The sequence below is a fragment of the Danio rerio genome, chromosome 8 (assembly GCF_049306965.1).
Source record: "Danio rerio strain Tuebingen ecotype United States chromosome 8, GRCz12tu, whole genome shotgun sequence".
NCBI lineage: Eukaryota > Metazoa > Chordata > Actinopteri > Cypriniformes > Danionidae > Danio > Danio rerio.
This window is the reverse complement of record NC_133183.1, coordinates 48644862-48670000: the sequence shown is the minus strand read 5'-3', so window position 1 is coordinate 48670000 and position 25139 is coordinate 48644862. Positions and strand designations below refer to the sequence as shown.

Genomic DNA, 25139 nt, shown 5'->3' with positions numbered 1-25139 from the left:
GTCCCAATGCCAAGTTATCAGGAGCTACAATGTTACTTGTAGGAACTCCAAACTTTGTTCGAAAAAAATTAATAATAATCCAAGATGCTACAAAATCCAAGCAAGAAACAAAATCCCACTGACAAGAAGAGAAGTAGAAGAGCAACAGGAACTTTCAGATGCTGAGTTATGGTGCACAATGATAATAAAACACTTGAGTAACTCTCATTGTTCTGTTCTTTGAGTTTCTCACAGTGCTTGCATGTGACAGGTGAGCAGAAAGCTGCAGGACATCGGGTCGAGGTTGTGAGGTGTTGCAGCTGAACAATTGCATATTAAAACAAAGCCTCATTGAAGAGCTTGAGGAATGTTCTTACTGAAGCGTCTATTGACAAAGCCATTGCGGATCCCAGGCTGAAGGCGTCCTGAAGCTTCATGAAAAATTACGCTGAGAACTTTATCTTTCTCGACGATGGGGCACTTGCTGCGTCCTTAATGCAAAACAGAGGGAGCAGGGGGGTATTCCTAAAAGTATTAGGACTTGAAAACATGCACGGCCCTGATAACGTATTGTCTGCATATTGGGCATTCGCTCATGCGCTTCCCGCATTTGGTGCAGGTGACCATGTGACCGCACTCCAGCAGCACACAGTCGATGACCGCGTCCATGCAGATTCGACACAGGTTATCGTCATTCGATAACTGTGTCCTGCAACTATCTGTTGTTAGAGAGAGAAATAGATGGGCTGTTATGACGTATCGATTTATCTCGAAGGACAGGATCTAGAGGTTACGGTCAATCTAATAACAGCCAATAGGGTTCACTTGAGTAGGATATGTAATGTCTCGTTTCCACTGAGCAGTGCAGTTTGGTACAGCACAGCTGTGCTTCTCAACCAAGTTCCTGGAGGAACACCAGCTCTACACATTTCCCATGTCTCCTTAACTAAGTACACCTGATTCGGATCATCAGCTCATTAGCAGAGACTGAAAGAGCTGTAATGGGTGTGAGAGACAAAGGAGACATTCAAAACATGAAGAGCTGGTGGTCCTTCAGGAACGTGGTTGAGAAACATGGCACTACAAGTACATATTAACATATGTACATGGCACTACAAGTACATATTTGGGACCCTTTCGTGAGCATACCTGCTGTAGCAGAACAGTATGGTTCCTAAAGGGTGGAGTGAGACTCACTGCTGAATGCTATTATTAGTGTAACACGCCAGGAGAACAATAACACAGGAAGTGTGTATTTTTAGTACATAGCTGAAACACAATGAACCACACTCAAAAAAGCAGACAGAATTGAATCTGCTAAATGTCTTTCATTGTTATTCATGGAATATCTTTTTGAGTTAATGACCAATTCGTATTTACAGTGGGGAAATTAAGCATTGAACACGTCAAGTATTTTCCTGGGAATATTATTTCTAAAGGAGCTGTTGACAAGGAATTAACCCAGATTTTGGTAAAAACCCAAACAATACAAACATAAAAATATAACAAAATTAAAATTGTAAAAATCTGAAAAATAAGTTATCTGAAATATTGTAATGACAAGGAGAAAGTGCTGAAATACTGAAAGATATTTATTACTTCGTATAAAGGCTTTTTTGGTGATGGCAGCGTAAAGACGCCTCTAATATGAATGATGAAGTCATATGGATTGCTCAGATGTGATTTCTTTTCACAGATTTCACACACTAGAAAAATTTTGATGTTCTGTAGTTTTCATCTATCAAGTCTGATCTTTATTTTGTATTTTTTAATGGGTTCGAGTTAGGTGATTGGCTGGGCCATACTACAGCTTGATTTTCTTTCTCTGAAAGCATTTGAGAGTTTACTTGGCTGTGTTTTGCAATAAAGTCTGGCTGCAGATTTGCACTTGCACCTTCAGGCTTGCACGCTCAGACTTGCACACACAGGCAACCGTGCTTCCTCTGCAAGTGATGTCATTTACAATTTTCACCCGTAGCCGCTTGTATGAAAATCTTTCCGTAATTTAACTTAAGGGTGTAATTTAACTTAAGTAGGAAAATCTAAGGTAATGGATTTCATTAAGATCATTGCAACAAACTTCTTATCTGTCACCAACTCAAGTGCCTTTTTTCTAAGCGTTTCACTGTAGTTTTTGGCAACATATGGTGACGGGTGGCACAGTTGCTATAGTTACATAAACAGATCATAACGAACCACGAATGCTTGCCTTAATGTTACACATCATCTGTGCTGCTTTTTTTCCGTTAAGCAAGTCAAGACGTTCCCTTATCGAGTCGATTTTGACATTACGTGTGGAGGACCTATAAAACTGGGCTGGGATCATGTAGAGACTGCACTGAAACTGCCATTTCATATGGCTGCACTCCTGCGCAGACGTGCGAACTTATCAACACGTATACTGTATATTGGTTTATTTAATCAACTGTGAGATTTTTGGGTTAAGGACTTCATGCAAACGAGCCATGCACTCTCCGGCGAAGTCACTTGCATCGACATCTGCATTCTTGTTTGCAATCGTCCTGGGACCCGCTGAATAAAGAATAGCTTCCCAAGTCATTCAAGAATCATTGCTGTAAGTCCATAATGTGTAACTTTTAGTTATAATACTACAACTCCTTAAAATATTTTAAAATAAAAACTAAAATTGAAATTTGCCTGGTGTTTTTTTTATTCATAACTGTAGAAGAATAATGTGTGTGTATATGTAGACCTCATAGTTCATTTAAATAAATAATAAGCTTTGCTGGTATAAAAATGTTAATAGTAGCCTGCTTTGGTAAATTTACATTAAAGCATTATAATCATATGATATATACAAAAGCTTTTCGGGGGGTAGGGGTCGGTTATGGTGTACAACTTGAGTAATTAGCATTAATTGACAATGTCGTCACTGTCAACGCAAACAAACTGGAAACTTTCTTTTGGTTTATTTGTGTTGATTTGTGACAGGTGCAGGTGTCGATCGTAAATGGCGTCACTTGCATAGGAAGCATGGGTGCCTGACCGTGCAAGCCAGACCCTTCTTGTGTTTTGGATCATTGTCTTTCTGAAATATCCACTCCAGTTTCCTCTTCATCATCCTGCTAATGTAGATGTTGGACTGAAGCAGCTGATATTCATTTACAATGAGGAAGAGCAGAGGGTTGCTGAATAACTACTGAGATTTCAGCTGCTGTCTGGGCTTTCACTGCCTTTCTACACCTCCCTTTCTTCATGCGTTCAATACTTTTTTGCCATTTCATTTACTACACATAACTTCATTTGTAAACTAATTAGATTTGTTTTCATTGCAAATCAGGATTTCGTTGGTTGTTAACAACACCCAGTGAAAATTTCAAGTCAGCAGCACCCTGAGAAATGTTTTCTGAGAAAAATGTTGGCGTGTTCAACCCCCAACGTGTTTGTACGATCTCATTCTTACATTTTAGTATAATTTGCACATCCCTCAATGAGAGGTAGAGATAGGGTGGGTTTTGGGGGCAGACCTTTTAAAAATCATACCTTTTCATACTAATAGAGTCTTACACATTTGTCCACCACATTTCTGATAATATGTAAATTAGTTGTTATTCTTCTGGTCATTTAAATAACACATCTAAATGTGTGGACAGCGCAAGAGGCATACAGCTTATTCTCTTTATGTGCTCCCGCTTAATGCACTTCTACATTTAAAATAATGAACTTGTGTGTAAAAGATGCGATATGTGAACGGCACACACAGCTTTTAGTTTTTGAGCAAGAATGGTGACCATCGCAACTTTCCGGCCTACACCATGCCTACCAAGTAAGGGTACCCAAACCACAATTGTACTGTACTGCTGTGTTTATCAACCACATTCCTGGAGGACCACCAGCACTGCATGTTTTTGATGTCTCCTTTGGCGGTCACTCTCATTACAGGTCGTTAGTGTCTGCTAATGAGCTGATGATCTGAATCTGGTGTGTTTGGTTAAGAAGACATGTAAAATGTGCAAAGCTGGTGGTCCTCCTGGAACATGGTTGAGAAAAACTGCTGTACTGTACCAAATTTTCTGCTCAGTGGAAATAAGGCATAATTAGTGATGCACCAAAACTGTTACACTATTGAACAAAAAGAAATATACAAAGAAATATTCAAATTAATTAAACAATAAAATAGTTCAGAAAAAAATAACTGAAAAGCAACAACAAAAATCAACCAATAGCTCAACCAAACTTCAACAAAATACATATTTTCTATCTTCTATTGGCAAACACTGCCAACCAGCCAGACACTTTCCCAAACATCCAACACTATGATACATTGTCAAAGAAACTAACTAGTTAGTCATAGCTGTTTCTCAAACATGATTGGATATCTGTCTGGACCACCTTAGGTAGCTTTTATTAGAGATCTAACGCAAGTGGAGTGATTACAGATGAAGATTAAAATGCTTGGAGATCAAAATAAGCTCTGATTTTTGCTGTAAAATAAGGAATATGGCATCTAAAAACTACTTCACTATTTTAGTTCTCCATTATTTAGTTATTTATCTAGACTCCCTCATAGCTTCATGCTTCCACTGTGGTGCTGGAACACATGTACAACCTCAAACTGAAGCTCACAGAATTAAATTTGTATATGACATTAAAAATATAGTTCAGTAATTCAGGAAACACAAATTGTAGAATTGACAACAGAACCTGAAACCACAGTTAGCCCTTTGGAGAATGCTACTGTAGGTATACTTTAGCTTTACTATATCATATTTACAAGCTTTTTGCACTATTTACTGTTTTGCATCTGCACAACTCTTGTTTGCACTCCTTGCCTTGTATTGTTTACTTTTTTTACTCACATTTTTAGATTTTATTATGTGTGTAATTATATTTATTGCAATTTCTTTTTAAAATTCTACTTTTTGTATTAATAGTATCCGTTATGTACCTAGGGTCTGAGAGTAACACAATTTTGTCCTGTACATGAAGTTAAATTGTCCATAAAGCTAAATTTGACTTGACTTTGACTATAAACACGCACGTTACACTTGAAATCTTTTTTTTTATATCAAACAAACAAATATTTTTGTTGTTTTATCTGGTAAATAAGATGTTATTAACTACAGCTCTTAAGATGAACTAAGAGCTTACCTCACTAAGATGAGGTAATAAACCAGATCCAAATGAATGGATTCACAAAGGCTGCCCTCTACTGGCAAACAGTTATAAACATTGATATGATGCAACAAGGCCTTGCTCACCTGAAATCATGCAACTTGTGCAGTTTGGTGCACACACACAAACACACAAGTTCAAAACAAATGATTTCCAATGCATTAATAACTTCTCAAAGTGCTCAAAACTAGTTATTGCTTAGCCAATCAAGTCTTGCCTGAATATCAATTTAAACAGGTCAGCAGTGTGGATTCACTGCACTGAACAAAACTGGCTCCTATCATTTTCTGCTGGAATTTTTGTTGACAACAGTTAAAACAAAAAAATAAAAAATGATGGTGCATCACTACATCCTTACTGTGAAATTTGCATGAACCCTAGTCATACAACAGAAATAATAATGAAGGGCATGGATGAAATGGCACTATGGGAGTAAAACATTACAGAAGATCAATCATTTTTGCCCCAATTTAATAACAAACTGCGTACTGCATTATTAATCATTTAAGGCAGTAGAAACAATATCATTATCATATCATTATTTTATATTAGAGTACATGCTCTCTGGCAGTGGCCATGCAGGGAGGGAGTTGAAGTGCAATGACATCACAAACTGCAGTGCACTGGTGGGCGTGAGCAGGGAACATTTCCACCAATCAATCGCAAGCCTTACCTCCGATTCCGCCATTGCAGATTGGAGGGGGATAAGCTACCACTTAAGTGGGAGGAGCAAAGCACAGCTATTAGACTCGGCTAGGAGTTAAGAGAGTAAAAGGTACACCGTGTAATTATTGGCCCCCCATAAATAAAATGTCTTGCAGGAAAAAATGTGATTCAGCTTTCCATAAAAAAGTAGAGGCATTTAATATTTGCACAACTAAAGTGTACATATTAATTTCACTTAGCACCAATTCATCTTGAATTTTACATACCCACTGTACATATACATATGCAATTTTGTTCATATCTATTGGCATACCTCTGATTATTATTAGCAACCTCTATATACATTCATCTATTGTAAATCTCTGTTCATACTTAATACAACCTGTTTATAAATGTTCATAGTACATCTATCGGTAAATGTCACCATAGTTGTTCTGTAATTGCACTTTATAACATATCTATATCCTGCACTTGCTGCTATTGCACTCAAGGTTAGACCTAAACTGTATTTCGTTGCCTTGTACTTGTACATGTGTAATAACAATAACGTTGAATCTAATCTAATCCAGATGAACGTGGTAAGTCTTACGCTATTGTCCTGAGTAATTGGAACATTAATGTTTTAAATGAATGCCATTACAAACGTTTCCACTTTTAGATGCAGCAAAAGCTCAAGAGTTAGAGCAAAACAGCAGGAGACTAACCGGTCCCACTTTATATTAAGTGGCCTTAACTAATATAAACTTACACAGGAATTAATAGTTTGTTACAATGTACTTATTGTGTAAATACATGTATTTACTGTGTACTTATGCTTGACAATACATATTTGTAATTACATCTGTAATTAACTTTTGTAACTAAATTTGTAAATACACTGTAGACCATCCCTTACACCTTAACCCACCCTAAAACCTACCCATGCCACCAAACCTGTCCACAACCCAACCTCTATCCCAACTCAAAAGCTCCACAAGTGTTCTTAAATACATTATAAACACAATAAGTACATTGTATTTATTTTTGATGCAGGTACATAGTAGTTAAGGACACTTAATATAAAGTGGGACCGACTAACCAATAAGGCAGTCCCTCCAGGATTTACAGAGATATATTAAATCATTTAAAGCCTAAAATGATGGATTTTTTTTTAATTTATGACATCATTTGCTTAAATTTTGTATTTTAAAAATACTCAAAAATCTTTGATCTCAAGATCTAAAACTCCTGGAGTTTTATCCATGTTTTCAAAAAGAATTGAGAATACTTTCGAGTATTAGAAAAATGTCTGCCCAAAATTGGCTAAACTTAAACCCAATTTGAAGCATAAATGCTTTACTGCATTAAGAATATAGCAAGACTGATGGAAAACTGATTAAGCTCTAGACAGTGCTTGACATTAACATTGTGTGTATAGTTATATTTTGCTTGTTTTTACACATTATTTAACATTTGTGGGAAGGAAATAATTAGTTTGGTGTGGCCAAAGAAAAACTTGGCAAATCCGTTTTAGTGCCATGCACTAAAAAGTCATGTGAAATAAACTATTAATAAAAGCAAAAAAAAATAAATAATAATTGCAGAGTGACACTACAAAACCACAGCCCAATTGCTCATGCTGATTGAGCAAGGTCATTCACAACACACTAAAAAAGTGAATTGATTGAGAAGGCATGTGGACATAACACATCTTGAAATCAAGTAGTTTTAGCATGCCAAATTCAAATTTATGGATATATATATTTGTCAAGAAAATTGTGGCTAGTGAAAATGGCGAGTGTCTAGGCATGGGACGGTATAAGATTCTGACGGTATGATAACCTTGGATAAAAATATTACGGTTTCACAGTATTGTGATTGATGCTCTAAAATATGTTCTTTTTAAATGTTTAGGAGCAGTAAACATGTCAGGCTAAATTATTAAAATGAACTTTTGATTTTTGCTGTCTTCATTAGCTTCAAAAACACAGATATATATAAATGAATTGAAAACAACATCTTTGGATATCTTTTCTGCTGGAGATACTGTTGTCCTAAAAAAACATTTAAATAAAAAAATCTTAAACACACCTTAGGGACGTTACTGCAAAAAAAAAATTGGCTTTAAAACCTTAACTTTTCAAAACCGCAGTAAACAGTTATTGTCCCATGCCTACGAGTGGCTAGCAAGGTTGCAAAACTACAAGCCACAGTGGCTAGTAATCAAAAAAGTTAATGTCAAGCCCTATTTTTAAATATGAAAAGCATACAATGACTAGTAAGAGTTGACAGAGACATAAACTGCATTTGTTTATATATATATATATATATATATATATATATATATATATATATATATATATATATATATAAACAAATGCAGTTTATGTCTCTGTCAACTCTTACTAGTCATTGTATGCTTTTCATATTTAAAAATAGGGCTTGACATTAACTTTTATATATATATATCAAATATGGTCTAAAATATTAATATTAATTAAAGTAGCTCATAGTCTTGCAATGCACCTTTGCATTTTTTTAAATGTGAATTTCTTGGCATCCAAACTTGAGTATGTCTTATTTAGACGATTAAGGGTGTTGTAAATTTAAAATATGGTTAAAATATGGTACAAGTTTGAAAGGTGGATTTATTATGTCCTCTATTAATTTAATACTGAAAAAATTATAAAAAATAATTACATTTTATAATTTACATTTTATAGAATTATTTTGAAGACATTTTTAATTTTAATTACAGTGTACCTTTAAAACAAATCCTACCATTTAAAAGTGAAAGCCAAAGCTGATCATTAAAGAAATCAACTTAAGCCTACACCAAAAAAAGCAACTACATTATTTTTATTAGTTCTTCAAGTCAGAAACTTCCTACCTGCAGTGATGGGGTTGCTCACGTTTTCCACTGAAAGGAAAAATAAAAAAGCTTTTTTATATACAAAAGAAACTATATACATTTTTACAACAACAACGACAACAACGACAACGACAACGACAACAACAACAACAACAACGACAACAACAACAACAACAACAACAATAAAACTTTTATGGCCAGTTTATTTTAAATCAATATACTCGTGACAAATGTATTATTTTACACTCTGTTGTTTTAGATTTAGGGCAGTGTTCTGCGTTCAGCACTCACTAGATTTGCGATTGTCCTCGTTCTCCCGATAAAGCCTCCTGACGCGCTCCACCAGCTCCCACTTCTCACAGCAGCCAGAGAAGCTTACAAAGTTCCTCGCCAGGATCTCCTTCAGCTGCCGGACAGTCAACTGCTCCACGTCATCCAGCGAGGACAGGTCTGACAGAGACGCTCTAGCCCGTCGCCGTGTCTGAGGACTAACCTGATAGTAACGGCACAGATAAAAACAATATTATAAAATAGAATATAATATGAAATTACATATTTGAGCATGAGACCAGAGAGCCAATGTGTAAATCAATGTGCCAACTGCCATTGTCTCACAGCAATCCTATTTGCTTTGTGTTTATCTTTTAATGGATGTTTAACAGCCATCAGCATTTTAAAGCTTTTAATATATAAAAAACAACACATACATTCATAAATATATACTTTGTATTCTATAATCTTTGCATTAAATAAAAAATAAATAAATAAATAAATAAATAAAAAACACTAACTACCGCCTCTAATGCATTATCTATGGGTGGAACATTGGGTGGGAATTGTGACATTGTTCTAGCTGCCATAAATCAAGTCTTTTTTTTTTTTTTTTGGTCAAATAAGTTTTATTGAAGACAGATTCAAAACGAAAAAGGATTTGCATGTTTGCTTATTTTGTCCACATATAACATAGGCAAAGCAAATTAAAATAAATAAATAAATTACAATACATTTAAAAAAAGGGGAAAACAATATGAAAATCATAATAATAAATAAATAAATAAATAAATAAAGCCCACCCACATACAAATGGAAATGGAAATGATGAAAAAAGCATATTAAAACATTACAGAAAGGATGCATTATTTCACAAGATTTTTTTTCGAAAATAACAGATAAAATGATTCCAAATATTGTCAAATTGTTTTAGCTTTTTTTTTTTTTTCAAATAGTATTATATTTGCTCCAAGTGTAACAGAGATGTTAAATGTAACTCATTTGTCCAAGCCACTGTTTACATGTAGCGGATTCCTTTTTCCCCAAAAAGTAGCTTCTTAGCAATAGTTGACCAATTTAAAAACTATGTGTGCAGCTCCACACCAGCTTTATGGCTGGCGTACGCACATCTTTTGTGCATGCCTGTTTTATTTCCATTGGCGACTCCTAGAAGTAGTTGTGTTAAATTGCACTCTACAAAGTGTCTTTGAGCCTTGCAATGGCAGCTGTATGAGACAGGTTCATCTAGCAGGTATATAAGGTTTCCATACCATACAGTTGACCAGCCAAACATTAAAGCGAAATTTGCAGTGGTCGCCTGTTTTCCCAATGTAATGGGAGCGATCTACCGCACGCACATTGCTATAAAGGCACCATCTGAAGATGAATTTGCATGCGCGAATCAGAAACATATCCATTTAATAAATGTGCAAATAAAATAGTCTTTCTCATGATAAATAGTAGGCAAAATCTGATATTTAGCGGGGGGAAAAAAGAAGAATGAGTTCATCAGACGCTGGATTCGAACCGAGTTCATGCTCGAACGTATAAAAACATGATGACACGCGTATTACAAGCTGCGCCACTGAGACTGTTAAGGGTACTACAACATTTTACACCTATAAATCACACTATTTCTTTTTTAAATCCACACAGTGCGATGTTCAGACCCAACTGTGCTAACCGCATCAGCTAAACTCTCCCACTCTATTTTTTTCTTTTGTTGTAAATTCTGGAGGACAAACTTGCAAATAACACCGTTTTCCTCCGGTTTACCTCCGAAAGCAGCACCTTCAATTCACATTCTGTTCAAAGTTTCTCTTTTTGCTTGCTTTTGCCATTGCTTTTTTGTTGGGTTTTGCCAAAGTAGAGTCATTAGCATATTCATACGGGGGGTGGGGGGGGGGGCAGGGAGGGGTTTTGCGCTCGTGCATGTTGCGCTCAGTTTCACGTTCATTCGGATGTACAAAAGAACATGCGTGGGATTCAGCGTATGCAGTGTTTCATACATCTGAATTTTTTTCTGCGTACGCACATTTACAGCTTTGTGCGTACGCAATGTTTTAGTAGGATTTCCACGCAAGTCTTTGTACATGAGGCCCCAGAAGTTTCAACCATTGAGGACTAGCTTATTTCTGCTAATTATCATCTCCTTGGTTTTACTAAAACTGATCTCCAGTGAACTCCTTTTACACTAAGTTTGAAGCAAATTTATATAATTATAGTACAAGGTATCTCCTTTTGCTCCTATTTTAGTCAACCAGCCTTCAAGTGCCATATCATCTGCGTATTTAAATAACTTAAAACCTAAATCCTGGATCTTAAGTTCATTTGTGTAAAGAGAAAAAAGTAAGGGTGATAAAATGCTTCCTTGTGGAACTCCTGCATTTACAATCATTGTTCTAGACACCATATCGTTAACAACTACTATTTGAGGACTATTTAAAAGGAAATCTATAATCCACCAAATAAGAACACATTTCACTCCTATAAATCAAGTAATCTTTGAAGGAAAATTTCTATCTGAATTGAATTAAAAGCGGAGCTAAAATCTAGAAATAAAATCTTAAATAAAAACTAGTTACAATATAAAGCAGGGATCAACAAACTTATTCCTGGAGGTCCGGCGTCCTGCAGATTTTAGCTCCAACAACAATCAAACACACCAAAACAAGCTAATCAAGGTCTTACTAGGTATACTTGAAACACCCAGGTAGGTGTGTTGGGGCAAATTGGAGCTAAACCCTGCAGGGCACCGAATCTCCAGGAACGAGATTGGTGACCCCTGATATAAAGAATCGACTAATAAGAAAGCTTTAAAGACTGTCAGAATTAAGGTCTTTGTGTAAAAAAATCCTACATAAAATAAACCTTGTAAATGCAAACCCTTTTTGTTTTGTTTACTATACATAGTTGAAGTCAGAATTATTGGCCCCCTTAAATTTTTAGACTGCTTGTTTATTTTTTCACCAATTTCTGTTTTACAGAGAGAAGATTTCTCCAACACATTTCTAAACATAATAGTTTTAATAACTCATTTCTAATAATAGATTTATTTTATCTTTGCCATGATGACAGTAAATAATATTTTACTAGATATTTATCAAGACTTTTCTACACAGCTTAAAAAGACATTTAAAGGCTTAACTAGGTTAATTAGGTTAACTAGGCAGGTTAGGGTACTTAGGCAAGTTATTGTATAACGATGGTTTGTTCAGTAGACAGTCGAGAAAAAAAAAAGCTTAAAGGGGCTAATAATTTTGACCTTGAAATGGTGTTTAAAAAAATTAAAAACTGCTTTTATTCTAGCCAAAATAAAACAAAAACTTCTGTTTTCCGGAAGAAAATATATTATCAGATATATAACGTGAAAACTTCCTTGCTCTGTTAAACATCATTAGGAAAATATTTTAAAAAGAAGAAAAAAAAAAATCAAAGGGGGCTAATAATTCTTACCTCAACTGTATATATTTTCTTGTTCTTTATCGTTTTGTATTCTGTTTGGCAATGTCAATTTTTCCACTGTTATGTTTGTTTCGATATTCAGATGCAAAATAGTAGCAGCAACAGCTGAGGAAAATGACGATAAAGAATAATAAAGAATCACACTATCTGCTGAAGTTTTCAGTCATTCATATTGTTGTATCGTCTAAATGCATGCATCTTGACATCAGATTTAATTACATCAAAAATATATCTGATACCTTTTAAATTGCATTTTCACTTATTGGAAAAGTTATAAAATCGCAAGAGATATTCTTATCACAACACTCAACAACATTGCATATTTTCCCTTGCTTTGTAATACTAATCATAGTTTAACCATGGTATATGTAGTAAAATTGTAGCTACACAACTGATAGTCATTGTGGAAAATTGATGGCTAATACACTCATACTATAATAAAAACACGGTTAGTTTTTTGTAGATGCACATCTATCATTTATCTATATGGCACTGTCAGCAGTGTTGCAATGTTTGTTGCAATGTTTGCAGCTCAAACATTAATCAAACTTCTCTTTTGCTCTTACATGAGGAACAAATCTGAACTTTAGTGTTAGTACAGTGAAAGGGAAAGATGTAAAATCAGTTTCTGGTGTCCATAGAGTGTGTATGTGAAGTTTCAGCTCAAAAATACCACACAAACAACTTTTTAAAACTTTCTCTTTTAGGCTTTTATCCTTATTGTGCCATTTTGGTGACTGTCTCTTTAAATTCAAATGAGATTGTGCTCCCAGTCCTCTTTTCAAACAAGGATGGAGCTACAAATACCTACGTGTCAGCATAGTGGCAGATTCCGTAGCATCCTATGCCAATTAGGAAGAGATTGTCACTAATGGGTGGGGATTTCCCACTTTGATGACACTTACAAATCCTCAATCAAAGTGTTTCTGCATGTTTTTTAAATGAAGTGTGATTATAAATAATAAAATGTATACATTTTTATCAATAGAAGCTAGATATACTCACAGACTGCTGCCACACAACTGTGTTTAAAACCCTTTATAGAAGTGATTTTTGCATAATAGGTTGCCTTTAAGACAGTAACTCACCTCTGGCGTGTGTTCTGTCTGGTCAAGGTTAAGGAGTGAGACTGAAGTGGAGTCCTCAATATCCTATCAGCAAGAAATGTTTACAAAGAAGGAATATAATTAGCTATCCATGCTAAGCTTTCGAGTACAGCTTTAGCAAGAATTCGACAGACTGACACAAATAAACACATCAGCCAAGCTTCTTTCGCATTAGTTTTAGTCTCTCGAGAGCATAAAATGTTACAAAGTAGACTTGAATTTAAAACTAAAACTGTGCAAACCAGTTCTGTCACACGCATTTGTGAACTAGACATTTTGAGAACAGATTTTTCTGCACTGCATTAACACTGTTAATGTGTGGCCAAAGGGTGTTCAGCCAATCAGCTGGTGTGCAAATTATATAAAATAGTGTTTCAGGTTGATTTGTAAACACAATAACCAGGCATGTGATGAGCCAAGGACAAAAAAGAAGGAAGACGAGATCTATTTAATAGGTTTATACAGTACTTTGAACTTAAGCGTTGGGACAGATTCACACACACTGCTGCTAAACAACTAGATTTAGTGCTCTTGTGCCCATAGAATATACATTTTCCTGTAATTTAGTTGACTCTTTATTTCACGTGAGAAATAAATAGTCAGTCAACAATTCAAACAGTTTAAACCATCAAATCGTTTAAAGGCCTTAAAATATTAAGTAGCCTAATATACTTTTACATTTCACGCAGAAAAAAAAAAATCATCACTAAAAAGAGTTTATAACTTTCACTTTCCCTTAGCGTAGTCCCCCCTCTCAAAAAAGAAAAAAGAGTTGACTTGATTTGTGCCAATCACAGTGGTCGGGTGATATGACCGATATTGATCTTGGAATATACAAAATTCCTAAAAACGTATTACATCCCTGAATAACTCACCATGGTCAAATAGTGAATGCCATGTCCTGACAAAACAAACAAAAACTAGTTTTAGTGATCTTAATATTTAAGATCATTAGTTCCTAAACAAAGCTCTTCAGTTTGCATGACATTGATGCTAACTTTATAAAGCTTTCCTAAAAAGAAAAGTTTTGTTTTTTTGTTTTGTTTACGCTCTCTAGGCCTGTCACGATAATTTTTTTTTTTTTTGTGCGATATATTGTCATAGAAATTATTGCGATAAGTGATATTATTGTCATTTTAAGACCAATTTAAGCCTGTTTATAGAATAATTCTACAACAGGATTGGCATAAACACCTTTAAGACACAAAAAAACAGATGTAAAATGACCTTTTGGCTTTAATGTAAATTCGTGAATCATTTTTTAGAAGTGGACTGCAGACTTGAGTATTTATTTTGAAACTGGTACTAGTTTTCCAGGAAAATGTGAAAATTCCTGTAAGTAAACAAAAGCTGACACCTCCAATGCAGATTAGATGAAATCACAGAAGCTGCATAATCTGCGTAAATTTTTAAGACATTCATTTATATGTAAACTTGATAGACAATATATATTGAGTGGCCAAATATTATTCAGGATCATGCCCATGTGTTTTGCTTGTTAGGTCGATATACTGATTATTGTGACAGGCCTTAAAACTCTCGTTTTTAGTCTTTTTTTTTTTTTCCAACTCCACTTATTTGACAACATTTTGTTTATCTATAAAAGATAGGAAGTAATGACCGGCTGGGAAGAAAAGCGTAGATTGACATGCTTCTATGAAACAACTCAACAATCAATTAGTCAACATCAGTGACTACTGTAACAAAACTATTGCACTGTGAAATCAGCATTACATACGAGAGAGAACGTTTTGAGTTTCCTGCCATAGCAGCCCCGGTTATTTCATAGCAAAAACAAACACAATCTAGAAACATTTTATACAATACACCTTTTCGAAAATAAAAAAAGGTTCCAGCGATATATATACAATGAAATTCTCAATAAATAAGCTTAATTTAAATTGCCAAACATCGCAAAGCCCAATTTAAAATAGAAAAATAAAATAGAAAAGTAGTATTAAAAGTATGTAAAAATGCTAGAAATATAAATCTTTTCTCATAATAGCTTATTGAGGTCGTTTCAATGCTTTATTTCTGTAATTCAGCACAGAAACTAAATTCTTTAGTTTTAGTTTAACACACTTGACCATTGGAAAAATGTAAAATAGTTTTCTGAATTACCATTCATTCGAAAAATGAATGAATTTTATTTTTTTTTAAACAACTTTGTTTCAGTTACATCTGTCTTCCACACTACTTCAGCATATTCTTCCCATGAAAACACAGCATTTTGAAATGGCTAAAGATCCCATTTTTGCTTGTAAATGCTAGGGCCCTATCACACACTCGGCGCGGCGCAATTGTTGTTTGCTAGTTTCAGCTCTGTGCAAGAGTCATTTTGACGTTTTGGGCCACGCTGTTTAAATAGCAAATGCATTTGCGCTCATATGTGCGCCCATAGGCGTTCTGGTCTAAAAAAGGAGACCAGATCAAAGCAGGTCTAAAGTCCAGCGCAGAGAGCGTTAGTTGTGCGTCTCGCTTGAACATTGCTTAATACACACAGGGTGTACAGCAATACGCAAATATCTTTTTTTACACATGAAAAAGAATTAAAGTATTAAAATATTACAACAATTATTTTCTAGCCTACATAAATATAAAAACCTCTATGCCTTCATCTCGGGGGGCTTTTTTAGTTTATTCATGACAATTTGCTTTTGTATAATGTTATTATTAGTAGTAGTATTATTTATTATATGCATATTTAAGTTTTTGTTTTATTAAAAACAAGCTTAGATTTGTCAACCTGTCAGGTTTTAGACCATATGGGGCATAGCACGTGTATTTTGATATAGCCCATTTTTTTTTAACACACTTCGTTATTATTGTTCATGTATTCATTTGCTGAAAATTAGAACTGAATTTAGAAATAGTTTTGAAACAAATATTTGCACTTAACAAACTAAATTAATTATGTATAGGCTAACTGATATCTGCGTACAACACGTTTCCTTATCCACGAGAGTGAAAGTAAATCATGAGGAGGCTCATTCTCTCATCCGCGCACTGTAGATACTCTGTTTAACTGTTTTCTCTCTAGTGAAGCATTCAGTTTTTCCATTTACAAAGTCCACTTTGTAAATAGCAAATGTGATATGGCGCAACGCAACTGACTCTTAAAGGGAATGGGAGATGAGACTCTGATTGGTTTATTCTCAAAACACACCTATAAGTCATTAAATGAATAAGCTCAACCCTGTTAGACCATGCGCCACGGCGCAAATCGGATTTTTTTAAAGCGGACACACCTTTAATGCACCCTGCGGTTTGGACTTTGCACCTGGATCGTCAAATTAGAGCCCCTAGTGTTCCTTTTTAGTATAGACGGACTGAAACACAACTTTTGAAAACAGAGATGCAGCTATCCAAAAATCCCCCTCTGATGCAGTCAATTAGTTCTAATCTTCTGGACGCACCTGATTGGTGGACTCGGAGCTGTTGCTCCTACTGATTGGTTCTCGAGTTGGAGAGAGTGCTGAGAGAGGGGAAGTGGGCTCTTCGATTAAAGGTGGTGGGCTATACAAAGGGTGGGACTGCAGAGAAGGTGTATCAGGATCATCCTCACTTTCTGCACCATGATGACAAAGCACCAAGTCCACAAGATCCTCCTTCTCCCTAAGAAGACAACAAAATGAGTCAAGAACACAAGCAATTTTTCATAATACACATGCACAAGTAGAAGAGATCTGTGCAGATGTACCTGCAGGTATCAGTGTTAATGTTGCGTAACATGAGGTACTGCCGCAGGTCTTTAACACGCAGACGCATGAGCTGCGACCGCTGGAATGCAGTGCCCTTCAGTAGGTGACAAGTTGTGCATCTGCGCAGGTTTTCTTGAAGAACCGAGCAGAGTGAACAGAAACTCTTCGTACAGTCACAACAGATGTACTACATTAGAGAAAAGGAAAAGAGACAGAGTTTGAGCTGAATCACAATTAGAAGACACAATGCGATTTGAAGATTGCAAATGTCTTATTTCAAGTTTGCTTGCATATGGGTCAAAGATAAAAAGGGTTTTAATTTAACAAAAGATTTAATATTATATTTGAAGAATTTAGATGCAAAAACCTTGAAGTTGTTCATCAAAAATTAGCATTTTACTCAGGCTGTTGTGTGCAGTTTCAGCAATTTTACTCTTATGGCAAAAAATAGGTTACTTTCATTGCCTTTAAAGTAAAATAACTGAACTTAAACCGCTAGTTTTAGAGAGGAAATTTCAGATGCCATTATCTTTTTGCATCTGAACTTGTCATTTTTCCCTACGTGATGTGAAGAAATAATGATTATATAATTTATACCTAAATGGCACCCACTAAAATGTCCTTCAGTGTTAGAGCAAAGAGCTTCAGATTAGGGCTGGGTGATATTGCAAACATTTTTTTGTCATTTAACCACTTTATTTTAATTGACCAACATCACAATAGTTTAAATGGTTAAAAAAAAACATTTTAACTAAATATCTGATCTCTTCATAATAGAAATAGTTCTTCATAAAAGAACTAACCATCATTATTCAAATACATATTGCAACATTACAAATTGTGTAGTTGAATGACAATATTACCCCTATGCTAAAAAAAATGTTTCATATGGGTAGCTAGTGGCTGGTATGCACAAGAAAAGAAACCGAAAAGCCACTCTGGCGACATCCTTACATGCTTGCTTATTTACAATCTCTTCACTGCTGCTATACGGAACTCATTTCGCATGTGTTGTCATTCTGACCTGAAGTGACAAGTGCAAGAGTGTAGATTCCTTCACCATTTTCTATAGCGTCTCTCGTAACTGGGCGACCATAACAGTTTTCTCAATTGGTCAAATAGAATGATAATTGGTCAACCATTACTGCAGCTCAAGTTTAAGAAGAAAAGTAAAAGGCACTACAGTGTTTGGATGCGCTGTGTTTGTCTGAGGTAATAAGTCTGCCATTACTGTGTATATTCCATAAATTGTGAAGCAGATTGGTTAGATCTACTTGCATGAATTGTGGTGCGTTCGCGGCATTCAGAAAAGATCCAATGTTTTTGAAAAATAACAAACTCACACCCTAAGCTTATTGGCATTGCTTCCAAGGTGCACACTCACCGGCCAAATTTTAATCAAACTATAGCCTTCATACTGAAACTTCATACCAAACTTTTTTTATCGTTATTGACAATGGTGTTTGGTCAATAAATAGATACTGATTTTATAGCCAGCCGTACTTTAGATTGCATTTCAGTCATTGAAAAATTCTCTGGTTAATTTAAAATCGGTTGTAAACTCACAGAATACAAAGATTATGTTTTTTTTTACATCTGATAAAAAAAAAACTATTAAAAGAGTAACTTTTTACAAGTACTTGGGTATCTGGATTTATAAGCTTTTTTTTTTTAATGTACACATTGGTGATCTAAATAGGAAGCCTGAAACTTGGCTTTTATTTAAAAAAAATTAATTTAATTTTACTTTTAATGCTAAAAAGAAACTTAGAAGCTACTTTTATGTGCTTATGATGATATATTATACATGTATGAGGCATCTTCTATTCTAACAAGACTTGATTCATGCTTCTACTTCCATTACAAATGCAAATTCTCTTCCTCATCACTGTATTTTATATGACATGGTTGGATTTCCGTCCACAGAAAACAGCACTGGTACATTTTTATCTATAAAGCTAGCTTAGGTAAACTTCCAGCTATCTTTATACTCTGCTTTGTCTTAGCTCTGGGAATTACCAGCTACGCTCTTCCAAGTGTTTGCTTTTTAACATACCTCGAGTTTGTACAGAGCTGGGTAAAACAACATTTTCTTATTGTGCACCTTGGGCAAGGAATATTTGCAAAAAATAGATAAAACTAAATAAAATTGTGTCTTTCTGTGAATTTAAAGGCCTTTTAAAGAGAGTGGTATTGGAATCGGTTTTGTTTAAATGCACCAAAATATATGACTCATATTCACTTAGAAATGGATAAAATATTAATTTTCAAAATGTACTTAATTATGCTGAGCACTGTATAACTTCATTTTAATCAAGTACATGTCCATCATGAAGGTCTTATCTTCTTAAATTAGAACTACATCAATATGAGAAAGCAATGTTTGTTTTAAACCACCTCATGGCGTCATGACTGAAATGAAAAGGCGGAAGAAGCATGTATGCAGATCTACATACCCTCCTCCTGAAGACAGAGAACGCTTGTCTACAGGCTTGACACACCAGGCTGGTGCTGTTGGAGTTGGCGGGCGGGTATGTGGAGTATCCGGCAGTAGGCGCGAAACGAAACGGCCCCGCACCTGCCCCGAAACCTGGCTGCTGCCCTCTTACGGCCCCAGTACCCATCACCTCATTCAGCAGACCACAGCATGATGCCCACATGGACGAGGCCCCCGCCTGCACACAAAACATTTGACAAACTTTACAGTCATTCAAAAATGTACTGGTGTACACAGAACGAAATTTCATTGTGTCAGCACAGCAGTTTAAAAAATAACAGTAAACAATAGACAGATTAGTAAATAGTAGGGCTGCAGTATCGATATCACAATGTGATCATTTGCAATAGTCGTATCGCAGATACACGCAATGTTGAGGTTGGACTTTAATTGATAATTTTGCCAATGTTTCTTGAGGCCTGTGACTGTGTGAGGGTTTTTAAATCATTCAGGCCTAAGAAATATAACTGTTTTTTAATTTGACAAATTAATAACGATTAATAAATTCTATTGAATTGCTTATAAATGTATTATTTTTCATTTGATTATTTAATTACTGTATACCTGAATACAGTTCAGCTCCTTGAAAAATAATAAAACGCTGTTTATAAAATTTTTATCTTTTTCTTTATTGAAATTATTCAATTTCAATCCCATTCAATTCATGTTTATTTTTATAGCACTTTAACAATGCAGATTGTGTCAAAGCAGTCTCACATAGAAGATTATAGTCAATTGTAACAGTGTCAGTTCAGTTTTCAGATTTAAGTTCAGTTCAGTTCAGTGTGGTTTAATATTCATTGCTGGGAATCCTTACACTGAGGAGCAAATCCATTACTACAAGTCCCAAACTATGCAAGCCAGTGGCAATTTTGTCTACGCTTGTAGATTGTTTATTTTATTTAATGCATAAGCACAGAATCATCGCAATCAGTCTAAAATTATTAACTCTTTCAAAATGGTTATTCAACATATCTTGTGAAATTGTATTCATATTACAATATATAAATGGCAGAAGAGGAAAAAAATCCCAATGTTAAATTTTTCCAATATAGTGCAGCTCTAATAAATAGTACAGAAAAAAATAATAATACATAATCATATTTATTAGGGATCCACAATATAGACCATTTTAATGTGGTTATCTCATTGGCACATGAACATTTCCTGCTCGTTGTTAAACTATTTCATAACTGTAACAAGAGGCAATTCAATCATAACTTGATGTTAAAACAGCTACCATAACATTATTTATCAATATGTGGCTCTTTTTGGATTCTCAGAAGCTATTGTAATTAAAAATATAAAACAGGAAATACAATTTGGGCCCATTGTTTTTGTTTACATCCCTCAAAATGGTCTATATCGCAGAATCCGCAGTACAAATTGGGATTATAATTAACTAGGAACCAGAGTTCAGTAGACCTGATTTGGGGAGTCAGTGGCGGAAAGAGCTGAATGCACTACAATTTAAAAAAAATATGCAATTAAAAAAAAAAAAAACATGCAATTTAAAAAAATATTTATAAAATATACAACATACAGGGTGGACCATTTATATGGATACACCTTAACAAAATGGGAATGGTTGGTGATATTAACATCCTGTTTGTGGCACATTAGTATATGTGAGGGGGCTTGTAAAAAACTCATGAAAGAATAAAGTTACGTTTAAAACCAAGCACACCATGGGTTTTCTTGTGAAATTCCCAATAAGTTTATTAAGGTGTATCAATATAAATGGCTCAACCTGTATATAAATAGAAGCAAATCCTCACAACACAAACAAGTAAACATACTTTAAGTAGTCAGATTGCAAACAAATAACAAACAAATAAAATTCTTGCATTTTCTCACAACAATGCAAATAGCACAGAACATAACGGAAATGTGATGGACCTGGCTGGGATTTGCTTATTGTGCCATGACTATTGCTCAGTGAAGTTGTAGGTGATCTTTGAAAGGTGAGTTTTTTTGTTTGTTTTATACCCAATTACATGATTCTCTTGTCTTTTGTATATTGTAAGCCCAAATAACCATAACCTAAACAGCCGGATCATGTTTTTAGGTCCCCTTGGAACATTTCAAAATCAAAAACACATATAAATGCAGGCATTTTCTTAATTAGTTTTCTTGATTATTGAATTTCTATACCTAGTAATGGACCATGAAGCACTGTTTATTTCATTTACATGTATCACATATATTTAATCTATCGTTTTCATCTGCTCTTTTTTTAGTACATTTTTGTATATTTTCTGCAGATTCACTTTTCTATAAAATCATTCCAGTCAATGTAAAAAGATGTGTTCTTTCCAAATGATTACTTAAGTCATCTAGTGAAATTTAAACATATTTTGATTTAAAACATAAATAAATTAAAAATAAAACAAATTTAAAAAAAATAGAAAAAATGAAAAAATAAAAATCACACAAAAACAAAACAACATCAGTTTTTCCAATATCATGCAGCCCTAATGTAGATCATATATTTTTGTTTATTGCTATGTCAGCAACAGCGGCTATTTTTTTAGCAAAAACATTTCATTGATAAATACACAATTAAAACCACAAACAAATGAATACATAAATTAGATACAATTTTTAACATTATTATGCAATAATCTACTTTTTTTCCTTTTGAAACTGCTGAATATTATTGTCAGGTTGGATCTGTGGTGCAAATCATAATAATACATACAAGTTTTAAGGTAAGATTGAAAATGTGAAAGTTTAGAATGAGAATTACAATAAAAATCAAAACAGGAAATGTGATCTGCACGCAAAACAACCTCAAGAATATTTAAAAACAAACCACGACTAAATTTACCGATACACACCCAACCAGGACCATCCCATGATTGAGGTAAAGCTGGTTTTATATTTTCACATTTGTTCATTTTTGAACAGTGACAACTTATGACACACTCCCTACATTGTTTACCATGCTACTCTGAATATTTGATCTGAAATCACATATAAGTAGGACAGTGAACAATGTTGGACTTTGCTAGTCATTAGCTGCTAATATGATTTCATCATTCAGAAACAGCAAAGAATATTTTTCTGAAATTATATTATGAAGGAGAATACGTATGTGGGTGGCACGGTGGCTCAGTGATTTGCACTGTCACCTCACAGCAGGAAGGTCACTGGTTCGAGTCCTGACCAGTTGGCATTTCTGTGTGGACTTTGAATGTGCTCACCGTGTTGGCATGGGTAAGTGCGTGTGTGAATGTATGTGTCAGACACTCAGAACCTGTCAAAAACCAAAGAAATGCTCTTTAACTTTGGCAAAAAAAACACCTGCTCTCCAAAGGGTGGTCATAAATGACACAGGTCAAAGTTGTGGAGGAATATAGGTACCTAGCGAGAACAATTATTGACAACAGGTTGAAATTTGATCAAAACACACAAACAATTATGAATAAGGCTCAAAGACTGCTTGTATCAACTTAAAAATCAACTCCTTTGATGTAGAAAAAGTTATTCTTAAGACCTTTTACAATTCATATATTGAAAGTATTTTGTCATTTTTCAACATATATTGAGCAGATATGTTGAGTGGATCCCCCTTAGGCGACATCTAAAGACAATAAGATGTTCAACAAATGGATATGAATTTACTTTTGTGCCTGAAGCAATTCGGTTATGTAATAAAATGTAGTTAACCAATGGACTATTATTATTATTAGTTATTATTATTATTGATTTTTTTATGTAATTTTTTTTTCTCAGTTTTTTGTTTGTGTACTTGATGACGGAGGTAAGTTGGTTTTATATTCACACATTCAGACTTTCACCTTTCTAATATAGTTTCCGAACATTGGCAAAGTCTAAATAGGGAAATCATATTAGCATATCAGACATGTTCACAGTCAATTAATGAGTACTCATGTTCTTTTGCTATCATTCTTACATGTGATTTCAGACCAAATATTTATAATAATAGCCTAAACAATGTAGGGATTGTGCCATAAGTTGTCACTCTTTAAAAATGGACGAATGTGTGAATATAAAACCAATTTTACCTCAACCACATTTCCTCTCCGACCCTAAAATTTGAAGGAAATCTGATTTGCAGCAGGATGGAAGTAAAATTTATTTCATATTCTTACATTCGTTCATTTAGCATTCTCTGTATTGTTAGTTTGAATATTCAATCGGAATTAGCATGCAAATATATATATATATATATATATATATATATATATATATATATATATATATATATATATATATATATTAGAAAGCTAATATATAAGAGAATAAGCCTAAGGTAAACGAATGAATGAACGTCTCAATCTAAAACCAACTTTACCCCAGTCATCCAATGGGAGTGTACCCACATGATAGCAATAGTAAATCTGAGCTTATGCGCTTTACTATCCCATATTTTCAGGATCATTCAGAATGTCCCATCCCGAAATAGTTCCCATTGACTGGGCTCAATCTCATTAGAGAAGGATGGGAATAAGGCTAAGCCATAACAAGGGATTAGTGTGCTTTAAATGACTTCTGACTGCAGCCCGAGCTCTTACTCAACAGAAAGTAACCATGGTGTTTATTTTATTTTCATAGGGAACCAACAACATAATCAAATCCCAATTGTCATTGTGAAGGATCAGTCCAGTTGCTGGGTCTCACCTCCCAACAAATGAAAACATGACAGCAGGGGAGTAAAAAACAAACAAACACATTACTGGGCAGATGCAATGATAACTGAATACTGATATATAACACAAACATGATGTCAGCTGCTAAACTGATGAGAGTCAATGCTAATACGCTTGTCATCAATGCATGGAATGCTAAACTGGCAATCAGCTGTTAGTTATCGAGCTGATAGCAAAGATAGCAGACTATCAACGCTAGCATTACAGACAGGGAAAACAGAAACAAGTTCAAAACTAATCAAGTATAACAGCAAATGTCTGTACCTTCATAGCAACTCCAGCACACCGCGGGGAGTCACCCAGCTGTTAGTAAAAGCAGCCTGTACATTGCTCGTGCACGGCTAACTCTTCATTTTTTTCTGTCGTTGTCTCTAAAGCCGCACCAGGAGGATCGCTATGCAACTGTAATGAAGCCTTTTCAGCCAACCACAGCGGTGGATATCAGTGTGACGCAATGCCAAGCAGCCAATTACCTCCTCTCTTCAGTAGTGCAGCGGAAGTTCTTGCTTTTAGATTTGAGTTTGTCGTGGAATTTGATCATAACACTTCACGTTTCGTATTTATTTGGAATTGTAGCGTGTTTGGAAAAACGATTGCACCTTTTAGAGTTGTACTCTTGTTTTTTACAAAATAGTTTTCCTAAGCTAAAAGTTACTATTGTGATTATAAATGGTTATAATATAATTTCAATGTGCAAAATCATTCATTTTTTCTTACGGCTTAGTCCCTTTATTCATCAGGGGTCGCTACAGCGGAATGAACCGCCAACCTATTCAACATGTTTTTACACAG

At 34.7% G+C, this 25139-nt stretch overlaps 1 protein-coding gene across 3 annotated transcripts in view; it reads right to left on the bottom strand.

Moving 5' to 3' along the window:
- The window catches only part of rnf34a (ring finger protein 34a), a 24929-nt gene extending 201 nt beyond the window's left edge, over positions 1–24728 (bottom strand). The window contains exons 1-9 of one of the 3 annotated variants that reach the window (XM_005172464.3): positions 24612–24728; positions 19631–19849; positions 17174–17361; positions 16890–17088; positions 13456–13518; positions 8924–9125; positions 8651–8680; positions 5789–5830; positions 1–698 (exon numbers count right to left, since the gene is read on the bottom strand). The exon at positions 1–698 is cut by the window's left edge and continues 201 nt beyond it. In XM_005172464.3, the coding sequence (XP_005172521.1) occupies positions 514–698; positions 5789–5830; positions 8651–8680; positions 8924–9125; positions 13456–13518; positions 16890–17088; positions 17174–17361; positions 19631–19849; positions 24612–24617 (1134 nt within the window). In that variant the 5' untranslated portion in view covers positions 24618–24728 and the 3' untranslated portion in view covers positions 1–513. 3 annotated transcript variants of the gene reach the window in all.
- Between the last annotated feature and the right edge of the window lie 411 nt (positions 24729–25139).